Source organism: Rhineura floridana, chromosome 5, assembly GCF_030035675.1.
Source record: "Rhineura floridana isolate rRhiFlo1 chromosome 5, rRhiFlo1.hap2, whole genome shotgun sequence".
NCBI classification, from domain to species: domain Eukaryota; kingdom Metazoa; phylum Chordata; class Lepidosauria; order Squamata; family Rhineuridae; genus Rhineura; species Rhineura floridana.
This window is the reverse complement of record NC_084484.1, coordinates 139,439,193-139,458,913: the sequence shown is the minus strand read 5'-3', so window position 1 is coordinate 139,458,913 and position 19,721 is coordinate 139,439,193. Positions and strand designations below refer to the sequence as shown.

Sequence of the window (19,721 nt, the reverse complement as noted above, 5' to 3'; positions counted from 1 at the left end):
TGGCAAATCAAATACATTTATTATAACCTTGATGAAAAGAACATGCATCTCAATGTTTATGTTCACGTACCAGCAGAAGTTGGTAGATTTGGGCTTCATTGGTTGGGAATACCCATAACGCGCTAAGGCGTCAGAGCAGGTCAGGAAGGCTTCTGTATGCCATCAGTGCTTTCACCTGCTCATAGGAGCAGATATATCAGATCAAGGGAGGTTTTGCCTTGCATGTCAATGGTGGCTCCACTTTAGGATCTGAGTAGCTGAATATGCAGAGGTGGGGCTTAGAAGATTAATATAAGTTGTACTTCCTGGGGAAGGACTGCAGATCAATAGAGCATCTGCTTTCCATGCAGAAGGTCCCAGATTCAATTCCGGCATATCCAGATAGTACTGGTAATGCTACTTGTCTGAAACCATGGAGAGCTGCTGCTAGTCAGTGGTAACACTACTGAGCTAGATTGACCAATGCTCTGACCAATAGTTATTGTCACCTTTGGCTTGGTCAGTGATAACTTAAGACCTAAGAATCACAGCAGGTCTAAGAGATATTACAACATGTAATATTCCTGCATTCTGGTATTTTGAGAAGGATGTCTGGCTGAGAATGTGGCCATCTGATTTCCCCCTTCTCATTCCAGATCTGAACCATTAATGAAGCTGAACCATCCATAAAAGAAAATTAGTTCCCTTATTGGCACCAGTTGGTCCTTCGCTTCAGCTCTAATTGACTGCTTAGGCCACTTTTCACTATTTTAACATCTGGATACACACACAAATTTCAAAGGGTTCATACCAGAATTTGGCTTCATCTTTTCGTCAGCCAGTTTATTTGAAGGCATTTTAAAAATGTAAAATACGCAAGGGACCTCACAAAACAGTTGTTGTGCTTCAACCTACATAGTAGGCATAATACACAATCTGAGATGTTGACTTCCAAGCTATGACTCCAGATGTTTAACATTGCTAAAGAAAAGAACACATGAAATGGAGCCATGGGCAGTAGCAGTGACTGGATTGAGAGGTGTGCATAAGAACTGACCTAAATTTTCCACAGTTGCATATAGTACTAGCAAAGGAAAAGTCTGCCATTACCACAGTGATGCTAAAAGGCTTAAACTGGCTTTTATGCAAGGGACTGACTGAGTAGGTCATTGACATTGTGTCATTATTTCACACACAGGTATGATTGCCGAGCAGTTTGTTCCAGATGGACCATATCTGAAACTGTATAATTATGAAAAGAAGCAATGGGATCACCTAATGAACTGGCAGCATGCAACCATGTATCTCTTCTATTGCATCTCAGGGCTGGTAGACGTTGTGTCGCACAGCACTAATGCATTACCGGTAGCTTTCGATAGGATGATGCTTTCACTCGCTGTTTTTGTAGAAGGTGAGTTTACAGCACCACACTTAGTGGAGAAAAATCTTTCCTGAAGCAAAACAAAACTGAGTAAATGGTTATCCATTACAGTATTGTTCACTGACCTGGTGCCCCCTAGATGTTTTGGACTACAACTCCCTTTAGCTGTGCTGGCTTGGGCTAATGGAAGTTGTAGGCCAAACTATCTGGAGGGCAGATTGACAAAGGCTGCATTAGAACAGTAACATTATACAGTCATAAAGGGCAGAACAAAGAGAGGGTTAAGGAAAGATAATGAGAATGCAGTTGAATACTGTAATAAACTCTCTGTCCTTACTATGCAGACTAAAGGCAGAATAGAAGAGTTAAAGATTTTGGGGTATGAAATAGGTTTGAGGACTCCTTATATTTAAATAAATTAAGCAGAAATCATGTTGTTTATGTATATATTGTGGTTTCAAATCTTAATACCTTTACTCATGAGTGTGACTCTTTGGTTTGAGTGCAACTTAGGTTTAAGAATATGTTTATGACTGCAGTTGTCACAGAGCTATGTAATGATTCATCTGAGTCTGCCTTTAAGGAGGCCTTAAATCTTTTTAGAATTACTTGCATTATTACAAGAAACTAATAGAAACATTCAAAAATATAGGAAAACATATTTGCTGTTATGTGCCTTCAAGTCGATTACGACTTATGGCGATCCTATGAATCAGCAACCTCCAACAGCATCTGTTATAAACCACCCTGTTCAGATCTTATAAGTTCAGGTCTGTGGCTTCTTTTATGGAATCAATCCATCTCTTGTTTGGCCTTCCTCCTTTTCTACTCCCTTCTGTTTTTCCCAGCATTATGGTCTTTTCCAGGGAATCATGTCGTCTCATTATGTGTCCAAAGTATGATAACCTCAGTTTCCTCATTTTAACTAAATGTACATAAATAAGCTTTTATGAAAACTCCTCAGCATTCATTGTAAATGATATATGCAAATGTAATGAAAACAGAAGACCTTGAAAAAATCTTTCAGCCTGCATTTTATTGATGTTTTTGGTGTTCTGTAAGCTGCCTTGAGATGGTTCTTTCCCTGAAAGGCAGAGTATAAATATATATATAAAATATATTCCAATAAATAAATAGAAGGAACCTTGTCCTTCAAAACTTTTCTAGAGTGAGGTTTATTTTACTTCTTCCCCCGCTCCTGCCTTAGCTAGTCTTTGGGGACTGCAAAGCATGAGGAGGCTAGATTTAGGCTCCATTCAGATAGCAATTTATTATGTTTTTCCACCGTTTCCTTACCTCATAATTTCCGCATTTTATTTAATCAAAAAAATTAGGGATGCCATAATTATCACTCTTTTTAAGAAGCGTGATAGAACAGATTGTGGGAACTATCGAGGCATCTCTCTTCTTGCTACCGCAGGTAAAATCCTTGCAAGGATCCTTGCAAATCACCTCCTACCTATCTCGGAAGATATCCTCCCCAAATCCCAAAATGGTTTCCTGCTCTTCCAGGGGGACAGTGGACATGATCTTCATTGCACGACAGCTTCAAGAAAAATGCCGGGAGCAGAATTGACCTTTATATATGGCATTTATTGATCTGACTAAAGCCTCTGATACCGTGAATCAAACCACTCTCTGGACCATCCTTCTGAAAACTGGATGCCCTGATAAATTTGTGAATATTTTGCGACTCCTTCATGACAACATAACAGTTACAATTTTGGGTAACAATGGCTTTCAGAGCAATCCGTTCAGAGTCATATCAGGTGTAAAAGAGGGATGTGTCATTGCTCCGACCTTATTTGCTATCTTCATTGCTATGATTCTATACCTTATTGAAGGGAAACTTCCTACTGGTGGGGAAATCATATATCGAACAGATGGAAAGCTTTTTAATCTCAGTAGGCTGCAAGCAAAAGTAAGGTAATTATAACCTCTGTCGTAGAACCTCAGTATGCCGATGATAATGTAGTCTCCACACATTCAGAGAAAGATGTTCAAACTATCCTAAATGTCTTTGCAGAAGCACATGGAAAGTTTGGGCTTTCGCTTAATATAAAAAAAAACAAAGTTCTTCATCAACAGGTGTGAACTAGTTCCTCTGTAGCACCATCAATCCAGCTTAATGGTGCGACGCTGGAGAACATTGATAACTTTTCCTATCTTGGAAGCCATATCTCTGTAAAAGCTGATATCGATGCTGAAATTCAACATCATCTGAGCTCTGCGAGTGCCGCATTCTCCTGAATGAAGCGTAGAGTGTTTGAGGATCAGGATATTCACAGGGAGACCAAAATGCTTATTTACAAAGCCATTATAGTACCGACCTTACTGTACGCCTGTGAAACATGGATCATTTATAAACGCCACTCCCAACATCTTGAAAGATTCCACCAACGCTGCCTCCAGAAAATTTTGCAAATTACTTGGAACGGCAGATGGACTAATGTTAGCGTTTTGGAAGAAGCGAAGACTACCAGTGTGGAAACAATGATCCTTCAACATCAACTTTGCTGGACTGGCCGTGTTGTTCGAATGCCTGATGACTGTCTTCCAAAGCAGCTACTTTACTCCCAACTTAAGGATGGAAAATGGAATATTGGTGGACAGCAAAAGAGGTTTAAAGATGTTCTTAAAGCTATTCTACAAAAATGTAACATGAGCATTGAGACCTGGGAAGCCTTGGCCCATGAGCATCCCAGTTGGAGGCCGGCTATTATCAAAGGTGTTATGGACTTTGAAGAAGCACGAGTACAGAGCAAAAGGGACAAACGAGCTAAGCAGAAGGCATGTCAAGCAAATCCTCATCGCAACTGTCTTCTATCTGGAAACCTATGTCCCCACTGTGGGCGGCTGTGTGGATCTAGGATTGGCCACCACAGTCACTTATGGACCCACAGTTAAAGACCTTATCTTGGAAGACAATCTTACTCGGCCATGAGTGATCGCTAATAAATGAATGAATGCAAATGTAATGAAAATTGAAGACCTTTCAGCCTGCATTTTAAGCTGCAGTTCTGTAAGCTGCCTTGAGATGGTTCTTATCCTGAAAGGCAGAGTATAAATAAATAAAGATATATATCAATAAATAAATAGAGGGAACCTTGTTCTTCAAAACTTTCCTAGTGTGAAGTTTATTTTACTACTTTCTCTACTCCTGCCTTAGCTAGGGGTTTGGGGACTGCAAAGCATGGGGAGGCTAGATTTAGGCAGAGCTTGGAAGTAACTCGTTATTTTTAACGAGTTACTTGTAATTAGTTACAATTTTAAATAACGAGTGGGTAATTCCATTACATTTGGCAAGTAAAGGAACGACTAGTAATTTCCCTACTTTTCAGCTGCAACTTTAACGTTTCCACATTAGGTTGGACGTTACTTGGGGGCAGGAACAAGGGGAAGTCAGCTCCTGGCTGTGATTGGTTAACACAAGACATGTGCCTCACACTGATTGGACTTCTGCGCAGACTCTCTCTTCCCTCGTGATCTGTGTTAGGAGGCACGAGGGAAGAGGTGAATAGGCAGGGCCTGCTATCGTCTGAGAGGACAAAATGGACGCCGGAGGAAAAAGCCAGGGCAAGGAGGAGAAGGCAGCAGCAGAATGGCGAAGAGCTGTGGAGGTGAGTGACGATGATGTGTGTGTGTGTGTGCGCGCGCGCCCCGGTGTGTGTGTTTTCGGCTGGAGTCTCTGGTTTTTGGGGGGGGGCTCCGGCTCTCTGGCTACCACCCCTTACTCTCCGGACTCTCAGCTTCAATTTAAAAAAAAAGTAAGTTTCTAGGTGGTCTAATTCCCGAGATATACACCAAAACGTCACCCCCCCACACAACTTTTTTTTAAACAGATCCATGCTCTAGCTGCAACTCCCATCAGCCCAATCCAGTGGCCATGCTGGCTGGGGCTGATGGGAGTTGTAGTTTAAAAAAGTAACTTTTCAAAGCTCTGGCTGTAACCCCGCCCTTTCATGATTGTAGCCAATGACGCCAGAGTTGTGACTTGTTGATCCAGGCATGCCTAGGCTGAACGTCAGAATATGGTGGCTTTGAGTTTTTTGCAGTTTGCGTAAGTAATATGGCTTAATGTTTTTTTTCCTCTTCTGTTCAAGAGTCAGACCCTGGGCTATGAAATATGAAAGTATTTAATCCAATATCTGCTTTTCTGGGAGTAAAGCCATTTCTGGGAGTAAAGCATGTACCTGGAGTAAACCCCATTGAACTCCATTAGGACTTGCTTTTGAGTAGACATGGTTAGGATTGTGCTGTAAATTAATGGGACTTGTGAGTAAACATAGTGCAGACTTGTGTTTGTGTTGTAAATCTCTCTCCCTCCAACCCTATTTTTAAAGAAATTAGAACATAAGAACATAAGAAGAGCCTGCTGGATCAGGCCAGTGGCCCATCTAGTCCAGCATCCTGTTCTCACAGTGGCCAACCAGGTGCCTGGGGGAAGCCCGCAAGCAGGACCCGAGTGCAAGAACACTCTCCCCTCCTGAGGCTTCCGGCAACTGGTTTTCAGAAGCATGCTGCCTCTGGCTAGGGTGGCAGAGCACAGCCATCATGGCTAGTAGCCATTGATAGCCCTGTCCTCCATGAATTTGTCTAATCTTCTTTTAAAGCCATCCAAGCTGGTGGCCATTACTGCATCTTGTGGGAGCAAATTCCACAGTTTAACTATGCGCTGAGTAAAGAAGTACTTCCTTTTGTCTGTCCTGAATCTTCCAACATTCAGCTTCTTTGAATGTCCACGAGTTCTAGTATTATGAGAGAGGGAGAAGAACTTTTCTCTATCCACTTTCTCAATGCCATGCATAATTTTATACACTTCTATCATGTCTCCTCTGACCCGCCTTTTCTCTAAACTAAAAAGCCCCAAATGCTGCAACCTTTCCTCGTAAGGGAGTCGCTCCATCCCCTTGATCATTCTGGTTGCCCTCTTCTGAACCTTTTCCAACTCTAGAATATCCTTTTTGAGATGAGGCGACCAGAACTGTACACAGTATTCCAAATGCGGCCGCACCATAGATTTATACAACGGCATTATGATATCGGCTGTTTTATTTTCAATACCTTTCCTAATTATCGCTAGCATGGAATTTGCCTTTTTCACAGCTGCCGCACACTGGGTCGACATTTTCATCTTGCTGTCCACTACAACCCCGAGGTCTCTCTCCTGGTCGGTCACCGCCAGTTCAGACCCCATGAGCGTATATGTGAAATTAAGATTGTTTGCTCCAATATGCATAATTTTACACTTGTTTATATTGAATTGCATTTGCCATTTTTCCGCCCATTCACTCAGTTTGGAGAGGTCTTTTTGGAGCTCTTCGCAATCCCTTTTTGTTTTAACAACCCTGAACAATTTAGTGTCGTCAGCAAACTTGGCAACTTCACTGCTCACTCCTAATTCTAGGTCATTAATGAACAAGTTGAAAAGTACAGGTCCCAATACCGATCCTTGAGGGACTCCACTTTCTACAGCCTTCCATTGGGAGAACTGTCCGTTTATTCCTACTCTCTGCTTTCTGCTTCTTAACCAATTCCTTATCCACAAGAGGACCTCTCCTCTTATTCCATGACTGCTAAGCTTCCTCAGAAGCCTTTGGTGAGGTACCTTGTCAAACGCTTTTTGAAAGTCTAAGTACACTATGTCCACTGGATCACCTCTATCTATATGCTTGTTGACACTCTCAAAGAATTCTAATAGGTTACTGAGACAGGACTTTCCCTTGCAGAAGCCATGCTGGCTCTGCTTCAGCAAGGCTTGTTCTTCTATGTGCTTGGTTAATCTAGCTTTAATAATACTTTCTACCAGTTTTCCAGGGACAGAAGTTAAGCTAACTGGCCTGTAATTTCCGGGATCCCCTCTGGATCCCTTTTTGAAGATTGGCGTTACATTTGCCACTTTCCAGTCCTCAGGCACGGAGGAGGACCCGAGGGACAAGTTACATATTTTAGTTAGCAGATCAGCAATTTCACCTTTGAGTTCTTTGAGAACTCTCGGGTGGATGCCATCCGGGCCCGGTGATTTGTCAGTTTTTATATTGTCCATTAAGCTTAGAACTTCCTCTCTCGTTACCACTATTTGTCTTAGGCAGGGTTTATCACAGTTTTTATTATGTAGGAAACTAATACTCATTTTTTTAAAAAATGAATGAAGTTTATTTATTTATTTATTTTTATTATTTGATTTATATCCCACCCTTCCTCCCAGTAGGAGCCCAGGGCAGCAAACAAAAGCACTAAAAACACTTTAAAAATCATAAAAACAGACTTTAAAATATATTAAAACAAAACATCTTTAAAAACATTTTTAAAAGCTTTAAAACATTTTTTTTAAGAAAAAGTTTAAAAACATATTAAAAAGCAATTTCAACACAGACGCAGACTGGGATAAGGTCTCAACTTAAAGGACTTGTTAAAAGAACAAGTTCCTTATCACTTGAGGCTGCAGTTTTCCCTGGTTGAGTAAGCCCCATTGAATACATTGGGACTTGCTTCTGAGTAAACAAACATAGGATTGCACTATAAATATCTTTACAGGTTATATAAATAAACATATTTGATAGTCATGCTTATATAAATATTTTCATAGAATCATAGAATAGTAGAGTTGGAAGGGGCCTATAAGGCCATCAAGTCCAACCCCCTGCTCAATGCAGGAATCCAAATCAAAGCATTCCCGACAGATGGCTGTCCAGCTGCTTCTTGAATGCCTCCAGTGTCGGAGATCCCACTACCTCTCTAGTAATTAGTTCCATTGTTGTATGGCTCTAACAGTTAGGAAGCTTTTCCTGATGTCCAGTCGAAATCTGGCTTCTTGCAACTTGAGCCCATTATTCTGTGTCCTGCACTCTGGGATCATCGAGAAGAGATCCCGGCCCTCCTCTGTGTGGCAACCTTTCAAGTACTTGAAGAGTGCTATCATATCTCCCCTCAGTCTTCTCTTCTCCAGGTTAAATATGCCCAGTTCCTTCAGTCTCTCCTCATAGGGCGTTGTTTCCAGTCCCCTGATCATCCTTGTTGCCCTCTTTTGAACCTGTTCCAGTTTGTCTGCATCCTTCTTGGAAGTGCAGAGACCAGAACTGGACACAGCACTCAAGATGAGGCCTAACCAGTGCTGAATAGAGGGGAACTAATACTTCACATGATTTGGAAACTATACTTCTGTTAATGCAGCCTGATATAGCATTTGCCTTTTTTGCAGCCACATCACACTGTTGGCTCATATTCAGCTTGTGATCAACAACAATTCCAAGATCCTTCTTGCATGTCGTACTGCTGAGCCAAGTATCCCCCATCTTATAACTGCATTTGGTTTCTTTTTCCTAAGTGTAGAACTTTGCATTTATCCCTGTTGAATTTCATTCTGTTGTTTTCAGCCCAATGCTCCAGCCTATCAAGGTCCCTTTGAATTTTCTTTCTGTCTTCCACGGTATTAGCTATGCCCCCCAATTTTGTATCATCTGCAAATTTGATAAGCATGCTCTGTACCTCCTCATCCAAGTCGTTAATAAAAATGTTGAAGAGCACTGGGCCCAGGACCGAGCCCTGTGGTACCCCACTCATTACTTCCACCCAGTTTTGTCATGCTGTGTCCCTATAAGTATCAAATTGCATACTATGGTTGTACAATACTTCCTTTACATTTTAAGTATGCCTTGGGGTAGTCATAGTTCTCCATTGTTTTCATCCTGAGGGGCAGATAGGCTGAGAAATGGTGAGTAGCCCATGGTCACCCACTACACTTTATAGCTTATTTCCATTTTGAAAAATTAATTAAAACAATTTACATGCAGGGAAAATTTATTAAGCGGATTCACACAATATGTGTAAAGCACATCCAACTCGCATTTAAAGCGCATGACTTCCCCTAAAGAATTCTGGGAAGTGTCATTTCCCCCTCACAGTTATAGTTCTCACCACTCTTAACAAACTGCAGTTCCCATGATTCTGTGGTGGGATTCATGTGCTTCAAATGGGTGTTGAATGTGCTTTAAAGGAATGGTGTGGATCTGCCCTAGGTATGATGTTCATTCAAGAGTGAATTGAAAAGAACAATTTTAAAAGATACTTCTTATTCTTACTCATTTTTCAGACCTCTTTCTGAAGTAAAGGGTCAAATCTGTAAAAACATTTGGAGCAGCCACATTAAAAGATAAGGGTAGGGTATTCCAGGCAGGGGGTTGGTTGCTAACCCTGCTTGGATATGGATGTCTTTGCAGAAGAACCCTAGTCAAGGTTTACCAACAGCACAGTCCAAACTATATCTACTTAGAAGTCAGTCCTGTTGAGTTCTATGGGGCTTAATCCCTTAGTAAGTGTGTTTAGAATTGCAGCCTTCAGGAGCCTCCATCTTTACTCCCCAAAGCTCCCATCTAACATCTCCACAACACTACGCTCCTTTGTCTCTGCTGTGGCCTTCTGGTGACTGCCCTAGCCTGAAGGCACTTAACCCTTCTTGCTGAAAGCAAGTAGGCTAGATTAAATGTTCCCTACCCAGGCTCATATATATAAAAGATAAAAGATAAACAGCATTTTGTCAAAAGTATTTTTGTCTACATTTTATACCTCATCCTTGGTTTTCCAAGCTTGGCATGGAATGCTTCTCATACAGAATTAATTTGAAATGCTGCATATTTATTATCATAATCATCATATTCAAAATAAAAAATATATGTACCGCCTTCAAGTTGATTCCAACTTATGGTGACCCTATGAATAGGGTTTTCATGAGGCTGAGAGGCAGTGACTGGCCCAAGGTCACTCAGTGAGCTTCATGGCTATGTGGGGATTTGAACCCTAGTCTCATTTTGTTCTCACAACAACCCTGTGAGATAGTAGGTTAGACTGGCCCAGGCAGGTTTATTTAGTGAGCAAAAATGATGCAAATAGGATCTCTTTTAATTGTGCTATCGACCTGCTTACTTCCACTCTGACTGGGGCATCTTGCAGCATGGGGAAGAGATGGGGGCACATCACAGCTGAAGTTCACCCATATAGGAGCATTATCTCTTGTTTATTACAGAGACGCCTGTTGCAGGTTTTGCTGCTGAGAGCAGCAGTCAGTTAGTGCGGCCACTTGAGTCACAGCTTGTTGATCCTGAGGAGGCAAAACTAGAAAGTGAGGTTCAGAAAGGAGGCCCTGTGCACGAGGAGGAGGAGGGCATGAAGCAGTGCCAGTTGCCCACAGCCACATCTGCAGAATAGCAAGTACCATGGTTTGGCTTTGAGAAAGCTTGTACATTTGTGAGCCAGAGTGGGAAAAATGTTGTTGTACGATGCAATTACTGCCTTCCAAGGATCAAAAATCTGAGATCAGCTGTTTCCTCCTCATCCAATGTGAAGAAACATTTTGAGGTAAGCCTTTGTCATGCTGGTCCTCAAAGAGTGTCCATTGTCTGTTTATGTTTAAATTGTGAAGTTCCTCTTCCATTTTTTCTTGGATTCATGCTTTGTTCTTCTTCCTCAGAGGGCACACCCTGAGAAGCTGAGAGCAATTGAAGAAGCAATAAAGGCAAGAAGACGTGGCCTTCCTGAACCAATGCATGACACCCCTCCTCCCAAAATGCTGAAGCAGCAGCAGACAACCCTTGAGAGGTGGGGATCTGGCAGGGAGCCTGTCACCCAGAGCAATCTCGACAGGAGAATCATTGATTTCATTGTAGAGGAGACATTACCACTTCAGACTGTGGACAAACCATCATTCATTAATCTGGTTCGCATTGGACTCCCCAAAGATCTCACCATCATATGTGCCAAGACTCTGAGAGACAGAATTGAGAAGAGAGCATGCCACATGAGAGAAACTCTTGCAAACCGAATGGGTGCTGTGGCATATATAGCAACCACTGCAGATTGTTGGACCAATGGCAAGAAGAGTTACTTTGGGGTAACAGCCCACTGGATCAACCCAACTACCCTGAAACGTGAGGTCAGGACCTTGGCTTGTAAGCGTCTGAAGGGGCGCCATACATACGATGTCCTTTCAAAAGCACTGCATGATGTACACGTGCAGTACAGGATCCACAACAAAGTTATGTGCACTACTACAGACAATGGCTCCAACTTTGTGAAAGCGTTCAGAGTTTCCATGGCCAAAGAACCAGTGGAAGCTGCAGGCACCAGTGACGATGATGGTGATAACCAGGAGAAGGAGGAGGCTGAGGTGGAGTTTGTGCCTATCTGTGAGATCCTGGACACAGGACCTGAGGCAGAGGAAGAAGCTGCAGACTCAGGAGAGGATTTTGTTTTACCACCACACCAGAGATGTGCTAGCCACACCCTCAACCTTGTGGCAACACAAGACATAGAGGCCATGCTTTCTGACTCCTCCAAAAGTAGTCTTCTTGGTCCTTTCAAGAAACAGTTTCGTCCCTTGATGGGAAAGTGCAGCAAGTTGTGGTCCAAGCAGAACCAGTCAGCCCAGATTGCTGAGTATATCCGTGCGCAATGTGGTGTGTATCTGAAGGTACCGAATAAGACCAGGTGGAATTCCACCTTTGATGCATTGAAGCAACTACATGAGCTCCTGTCAACTGTGCCACTAAAAATGCATGCCATAATGGACCACTGCTCCTTGTCCAGGATCACAGCTGCTGAGATTGAAGTGGTACAGGAATACACAGAGATTATGGAGCCACTAGCCCAGTCCCTAGATATCCTGCAACGGGAGAACGGCATGTTCATGGGGTATTTGCTACCAACGCTCTGCAATCTGGACCGCAAGTTAGAAGGACTGGAAAACAAACCTGAGAGGTACACATACTGTTTTCAGCTGCTGAGAGGTGTGCGTGAAGCCCTAAGAAAGCGGTTTGCAGCTATCTGGGAGGACAAGAGGCTTCTTCTGGCAGCCTGCCTACACCCTCGCTTCAAACTAGATTGGCTGGAATCGTGTCAGGCCACCACCCATACCAACAAGTAAGAACATTAGGGAAGCCCTTTGGGTGGATTACTCCCAGGGAAATGTTGTCTCAAGGGAGGCATCAGAGGGCTTAACGTGGTAGGCAGGGGCTGGGCCTTTTCTTCCTGGGGCTCCTCATCACAACCTTGGGTTGCTGCAGGTAATCCTTAAGGGTCTGCTGTGCTGCCCCATGAGTGTGGTGACTTGGTCACCTTCCTACCTTCCATGTCATCATCCACAGGCTCAGGCTGGACCCTGAACCAGGGGACATGACAAGCATCAGGAAATGAAGAGCAGATGATAGTTTCCTAGCATATATGTGTTAACATATCCTCTCTCTTTCTTAGATACACAATGGAAGCCTTGCTGAAAGCTGAAATAAAGATGGGTGTACTTAATGAGGACAGTGATCAGTCTTCAGATAAAGACCAGGAAGGAGATGACTTAGAAGATGACTTCTTTAACTTTCTGCCCCAGGGCAAGAAGTCAGCAGTGGACACTGCTGAGGAGGAACTGGTGAGGTACCTGAGGTCTCCCAGCAGGGAAGTGTCATCACTCCATGGCTTTCCACGTGTGCTGCGGTGTTTTTTGCAGCACGACACAGGCATGCCTTCAAGCGCCGCAGTAGAACGCCTGTTCAGTACTGGTGGCAACGTAATGACTGTAAAAAGACATTCCTTGTCTGACATGCTCTTTGAGCATCTTGTTCTTTTGAGACATAACAGAAACATATTATAAAAGCATTTCAAGTGTAAAATTTGATTTCAAGAGTTGGGGTATCTTCATTGCTTGGGGGGATGTGAGATTCTGTTATGCCATTATGTTAATCTTATGGATAAAATTTTTTATTCTACTACCCCCTGTGTGTGTGTATTTTTAATATTGTTTTAGGCTTCTTAGATGTGCAGCAGCCAAGGCCAGCACCTTGTAGGAGTTTTTTAAAAAAAGTAACTGAAATGTAATTGTAGTGATTACTTTTGAGAAAAAGTAAAGTAATCAGTTACTTTCAGAGCAATTGTAATTGTAACGGTAATTACTACTTTTTGGGCCAAGTAATTGTAACTGTAATTTATTACTTTTTAAAAGTAATCTTCCAAGCTCTGGATTTAGGCTGCATTCAGACAGCAATTTATTCTGTTTTTCCACCATTTCCTTACCTGATAATTTCCGTATTTTATTTTATCTTTCACACTAGGTAAAAGCCGCTTCTGGAAATCTAGTGAAAACTAGTGGACATTTTGGGCTCATTTTCATGTTAAATGCATACAGAAAAATCAATTTGCAACCCCATTAACCCAGAAAATTGTGGGAGTAAAGTAACAAAATTTGAGTTGGTATACTGGCATATAGTTTTTGCTGTTTTCATGGGGGAACAGAAGTGCACGTGTGCGGAAAGGGTGGAGGAGTGGAGACATGTCCAATGAAGTTCATTGTTGTGTCACACCATGCTCACTGGTGTGAATGAAACATGGTTAAAAAGCCACAGTTGCATAATGCAACAGGTATCACAGTGTGGAAGGAGTATTGGTAACGCTTCTGTCCCCTGTCTTTATTATAATTAGTAAAACCCTTGCAATAAACCTAATGTCCGAATGTAGCCTTAATCTTTTTCTCCTTTGCCACAACTCTGATTAAAATTGGTCCCCCGTCCCACATTTCTTTGACACCAAGGGAAGTTTTTTCCCTGGGAACTAATAGTGTGTAGGGGAATGCAGCATGATGCAGTCAAACCTCTCCACACTGTGTGCCGCAGCTACAATTACAATAGCCTCCAATACCTGTTGTTAACTAAGGCATGGGGTGGGAACCTGACATGGTTGAAAATTAGCATCACATCTCGTTTTTCATTTGGCCCTGAGTTTCTTAGACTTGGGGAGAACTGAGCTATCTCCTCTCTAGTACCCAAGGCAAGTGGGATGATGGATTCCCCCTACAGGAAGTCTATGTATCTGAGTACTTTTTGGCTTTACTGAAATGATGCATACACACAGAGGTCACTTGACACAAAACCCAAATGTTATGGTTTGTAACAGAACTTTCTGTTCAGTAAATGAATATTAAGAGAAAAAGTAGGTCCTTTCATTCTCTGTTACCAGGTTTTCTGTTTTATTACCACATCCATGGGCGAGCTATGTTAGATCTCCATGTTCATCAGTTACTTTTAGTGGCCATATTTGGAGCAGCAGTCTGCATATTCTTGGAAGTCTTTTTCCGTGGCATCATTGTCCTTGAAATGTTCCGAACAAGTCTCTGTATACTGCAAGGGAGCTGGTTCTGGCAGGTGAGTGAGCCACTGTTTTCTGCCTTCGTAATCAGTTAATTCCCAGAAAAATGTTGAGATCAGCCGGTGCCAGCAGGCAGCATCCTCGGACAGCTGATACCATTGCCCTGGGCCCCCTTTTCTAGTGCTCCTCTAATTGTCAAGCAGTTACCATTGAAATTCCATCTAGCAGTGTCGCTCAGGATTATATGTGTAATTACAGTGATGGCTACCTGGTGCTCATCACAGGAACCATGCTATCACCTTCCTCCTCTTCTGTCATCATTTGCCTTGGCTTCTTTATCACTCCTGTGTTCAACGTAAATATATGGAGGAGAAGCCAGGGCACCCAACCCAGTAGGGGGCCTATCAGAGGCCCCATGCCTAGCTCCCCCCCCAAAAAAAAACCCCCATGGAGCTGGCCTGTCTGAGAGAGTTGTGGGGAACAAATGGATGGCTGTAATACACCACTGTTGGGGGAGCATGCTGGAAGATCAGATGGTAGAACCAGCCCTAAGATGGATAGGTCTGGTGTTTGTTCATCAGTCTTTCATATGCTGAACTGCAAAAGAGACAGCTACACAGTCATAGTGTATCACTATTTCTAAGCTATACCGCTTTGAGATTTTTGAAATATTAAGTTGTATATACATGCTTTTAGTTCATTTAATAAATACGTCTACGTAACCAACCCACTTTATTCTCTTATTGAATTACAAATGGCACAACAATGCACTTACTCTGACAAAAAATTAAATTTCTGGGTTGAATTAAGCCTTATCCTGTTATTGAAGCCACCTTTGCTTCAAAGCTCAGAGGATGGGAGTAGGAAATGCTGGGAAAATTAAACTCTGCACTCTACTGTTTTATAAATCTTCTGTGTTTAGCTTTGTGCACTTTTGCCACTCTGCCCTGTTGTTGTGGGTTCTATAGACACAGTATTGCTGTGTGTGTAGGAAACATATATTGTGGGAAAGAAAACATCAAGGCAAATAAAAAAAGTGCATAGTTTCTTTGAAAAATTGAAAGACTAACATCAGTGCAATAGATTTTGGAAGGGAAAGCAATTCTTCCATTTGCAGGGGTTTCCATAAATAAGTTTAAAGAAATATGTTCAAAGAAATATGTTCAATGCCATGGAAAAATTCATTGATGCATTCCCTTGTTCAGGGGGTTCCTTTGTAGATTTGAGGTTGAGACTTTTATTATCTTTTCCTGCTGCTTGTAAATTTCTATTTTAGAAGCTTTTCAAAAACTGAAATCTGAAATTACTTTCTTTGGGCCTGCATTATTACATTATATATTAGTGTTTGTCTTATATCTTTCAATATCTAGGCCTTCCTGGTATAAGCTCTGCCATTTCTTTCACCATTTGGCAACTTTTTAGGAGAGCTTTGGCAGGTGCAGTGATCTAATCATTGGTTGTTGGTGTTACTGAAGTCCTTTCCGCTTATTTTTTGGTCCAAGTCACTTTATCTTAACCAATTTCATATTTTCCCTTTTATTACAATTTTTAGCTGCCTCAGATATCAAAATGGATAGAAATTTGCTGTGTAAATCTTCTGAATAATTTTATTAATCTCTAACTTTCCATATGGATTTTAAATCTGATTTTTTCAATTGATACTTATTAAGCACATTTATAACCCATGTTCCTTCCATCATGGAACTCATTATGGTACACGGGGTCCCCAGATGGTCTTCTACCAAGTACTGATCAGATTCAGGCATGCTTAGCTTTAGCAAGGTGGCTGCATCATACCCTCTGAGCATGCGTTTTAATAGTTTGAATATTGTTGTAAACTAACCTGCAATCCAGAGCTGAATTTAGGTAGTTGAGCTCCTGAATCATTGCTGTATTGGAGGTGCGTGGGAAAATGATTATTTAGAAAGCAAGGGTGCAATGAGATGGCAATGACCTGCTTCTCAGTCTGGTGCTATACCGTATGACCAGGAACATGGTGGGGCATATCCCAGGAAAAGACAATCATTTGGTTTTATACCTTGCATTTTGTCCATATGAACTAACACAGACTAGTATGGAACAAGTGTGGGCTGAAGCATGTGGCCATAGGTACTGACATGACTGGATGTACTTAAATACACATTCGGGCACATTTAACATTAGAAATAATTTTAATTGTTTCAGTATCCTCATGGAGTATAAGGTTATCAATTGTTACTAGTTTGTTTATTTGATCTATATCCCGCCCTTCCTCCCAGTAGGAGCCCAGGGTGGCAGTTATGATAGTTATGATAGCCACTGTGAGAACAGGATGCTGGAGTAGATAATGCTTTGGTCTGACCCAGCAGGGCTTGCCTTATGATGCTTTGTCATTTTTATTTTGTGCACCCCCTTAATTACGTAAGGGAGAGAATTATTATGCCCCACTTGCACACTGAGAGCTGAGGCTGACCTATCCAAGGCCATGTATTAGATGCCTAGCAAAGATGACATCTTGATCCAATTCTAACACTTTTCTCAGTCAAGCCCTAGTGATCACACCATGATATGTAGCACACACATACACATAGGGTGCATGCAGACAACAGTTTAATCCATATTTTCACTTTTTTGTCTTTCACACAACATAGAAGTCAGTTCCAGAAATCTAACAAAATATAGCGGAAGATTAGCACTTGTTTGCATGAATGATTGTTTTAAATGATTCCAGAAATATTCTGTTTGCAAGCCCTAAAATCTGGAAAATCACGGGAGTTTTCCCCACCCTTTTTTCCTTGCAAAACTTGTCAGTATTCCAGCATAGGTGCGAGTAGCAGTTCCTCCCATACACACACACCTCACAAAAATCTCAGAAATGAAAGGAAGAGAGGTCACAGAGAAGAGTGATAAAATAGATTTGCGCAGTGAATTACGGGGGAACTACAGTACGCATGTGTATAACTGGTAAGCAATGGAAACAAGTCATTGTTCATTGCAGCAGTGTGAAAGACATTTAGTGCAACATGGTGGTACATCAGTTGAAAAGCCACACTTCCTGGCCTTGCAGTGTGAAAGGAATTTTAGAAATCGGAACAGAAGCACTACCATTATAATCTGTAAATCTCACGCAATAAGCCCCACATACAGCCATACAATAAGTTACTGCCAACCACAAATACAAAATGAATGTCTAAATGTGCCTTTTTTATTTCACAGATCGGATTTGTACTTTATCCTCCAAGTGGGAGTCCAGAATGGAACCAAATGGATCACAATAATATAATGTTCCTCACAATGTGCTATTGCTGGCATTATGCATTTGCACTTCTTATAATGGCTGTGAATTATACTGTAGTGAGCTGGTAAGTGAATCCTACTTAAGAACAGAAATCCTGAAGAGCTCTGTTTAGCTTGCCACTAAATGTCAAAGCTTTGTTCGACATAACAAAACTTTCAGATATTCAAAAATGGCTTCTCCAGTTCTAGAAGAAAGCAAAACTGCAGTGGTCTATATCAGGGCTGTGGAGTCGGTACACCAAACCTTCGACTCCGACTCCTCTATTTTTCCACTGTCTGACTCCAACTCCTCTATTTTTCTACTGTCCGACTCCGACTCCACCCAAAATTGCTTCTTGTCAATCAAAATTTATTTGGAAGTCAGAGTCGGTACATTTCTACCGACTCCACCCAAAATTGCTCCCGACTCCGACTCCACGACTCCGACTCCACAGCCCTGGTCTATATATGCAGCTCCATACAGCCTGAAGGCATTGACACAACCCATCTGGGCTTTGATGTTTCTTTACAGCCTTGCTAGGAAATAAGCAAACTTCATACGTAGATAAGTTTATGTAGAAGTGAGAGATGCTCATTTTTCTTCTGGAAGAGGTAGCAGCCCCTTAAACTCTTCCTGAGGCTCTTTCACATAGCCTACTTCTCAAAACTTAAGATCAGGGAAGACTCGTGGATGTTGTGTTGCTGGACATATTTAGGCTGCTTTCACACTGCAGTTTATCCCGTTATTCTGACAATTTCTTACCTGGTAATTTGCGCAATATATTTGATCTTTCACACAATGTAAAAGCTAGTTCTGGAATTCTAGGGGAATGTAGTGGAAGTTTAGCACAAATTTTCATTATAAATAATACCAGAAATAATCCATTTGCAAGCTTGGGAGCCCAGAAAGTCACAGGAGTTTTGCACTAGTTGCATGTCACATGACAGGCATCCCAGCTTCCTTTCTCTAGCCTCACTACTTTTCTATTTTTTTTCACTCATTCTTGCCTATGCCTGTTCCCTATTTGCCTTTTGCTGCCCTTGGTGGGTCCTGCTTTACATTGTTTTTCAATTTGACCCCTGATCTGTGCCTTGGAAGTCCTGTTCTTTCCCACCTCTTCACCCTCCGCCCCTGTGGAGCCAGGTGGCTGCTTAAAGATCATACCCACTTTTCTCTTCTTTGTGGCTGCTTTCAGACATGAGGCTTATTCTGTATGTTAGTTCAACAACTAAGCAACAAAGTTGCTTTTCAAGTCCTTTGCTGTTGTCTTTTAAGCCCTTCTTCTCTCCTCAGTTTTTTTTTTTACCTTATCCACAATGGTAGCAGCTTGTATTTTAAAGTAACCACTTTTTTCCTTTTCTTCAGTGCTTTGTTTCTGGCTCTTTCTGTTTCTGGCTTTTTGCTGTTTTTCTTGCCTTTTTTCCTGATCCTGGTGTCTCTAGTTGCAGCAATGTGAAAGACATTTGCGCAAAATGCTGGTACATCAGTCAAAAAAACACGCTTTCAGGTACTGCAGTATGAAAGAAATTTTAGAAATCAGAACAGAAGTGCTACCACTTTAATCCGTTAAACTAACACAATAAGCCCGATGTCCGAAAGCAGCCGTGGAATGTCAGGACCCAGCTCTAGAACATTATAGGCTTGGATCCAGAGAAATGCCAATGAAGGTGACAGTAGTGACAGCGTGGTGGGGTGCTGCTGTTCACCTGATAGTCAGTTGGTCATGTCATTGCTGCTTACTGGGAGGTAGAGGGGGAGGGGGAGGCAGTGGCAAGGTCAGCACACTGCAAACGCACTGGCAGTGCCAGATTGGCTCCATCAGTGCATTTGTACCACATCATCCTTGTCACCCCTCCCCCTCCTGGTAAGCAGCAGCAATACAGCCAACTGGAAGTCAGGTGAGTGGCACCACCCTACCATGCTTTCTGCTGCTGGAAGGTGATTTCTTGCCTATCCTCAGGGTAGAGGGACCCTGCTGAATGG

At 42.1% G+C, this 19,721-nt stretch overlaps 1 protein-coding gene across 1 annotated transcript in view; it reads left to right on the top strand.

The window, feature by feature from the left end:
- TMEM45A (transmembrane protein 45A) overlaps positions 1-19,721 on the top strand; it is a 37,838-nt gene that overhangs the window by 15,683 nt on the left and 2,434 nt on the right. The window contains exons 3-5 of the mRNA XM_061629540.1: positions 1,178-1,390; positions 14,354-14,538; positions 17,678-17,823. Coding sequence (XP_061485524.1) covers positions 1,178-1,390; positions 14,354-14,538; positions 17,678-17,823 — 544 coding nt within the window. The remainder of the gene's footprint in view (positions 1-1,177; positions 1,391-14,353; positions 14,539-17,677; positions 17,824-19,721) is intronic.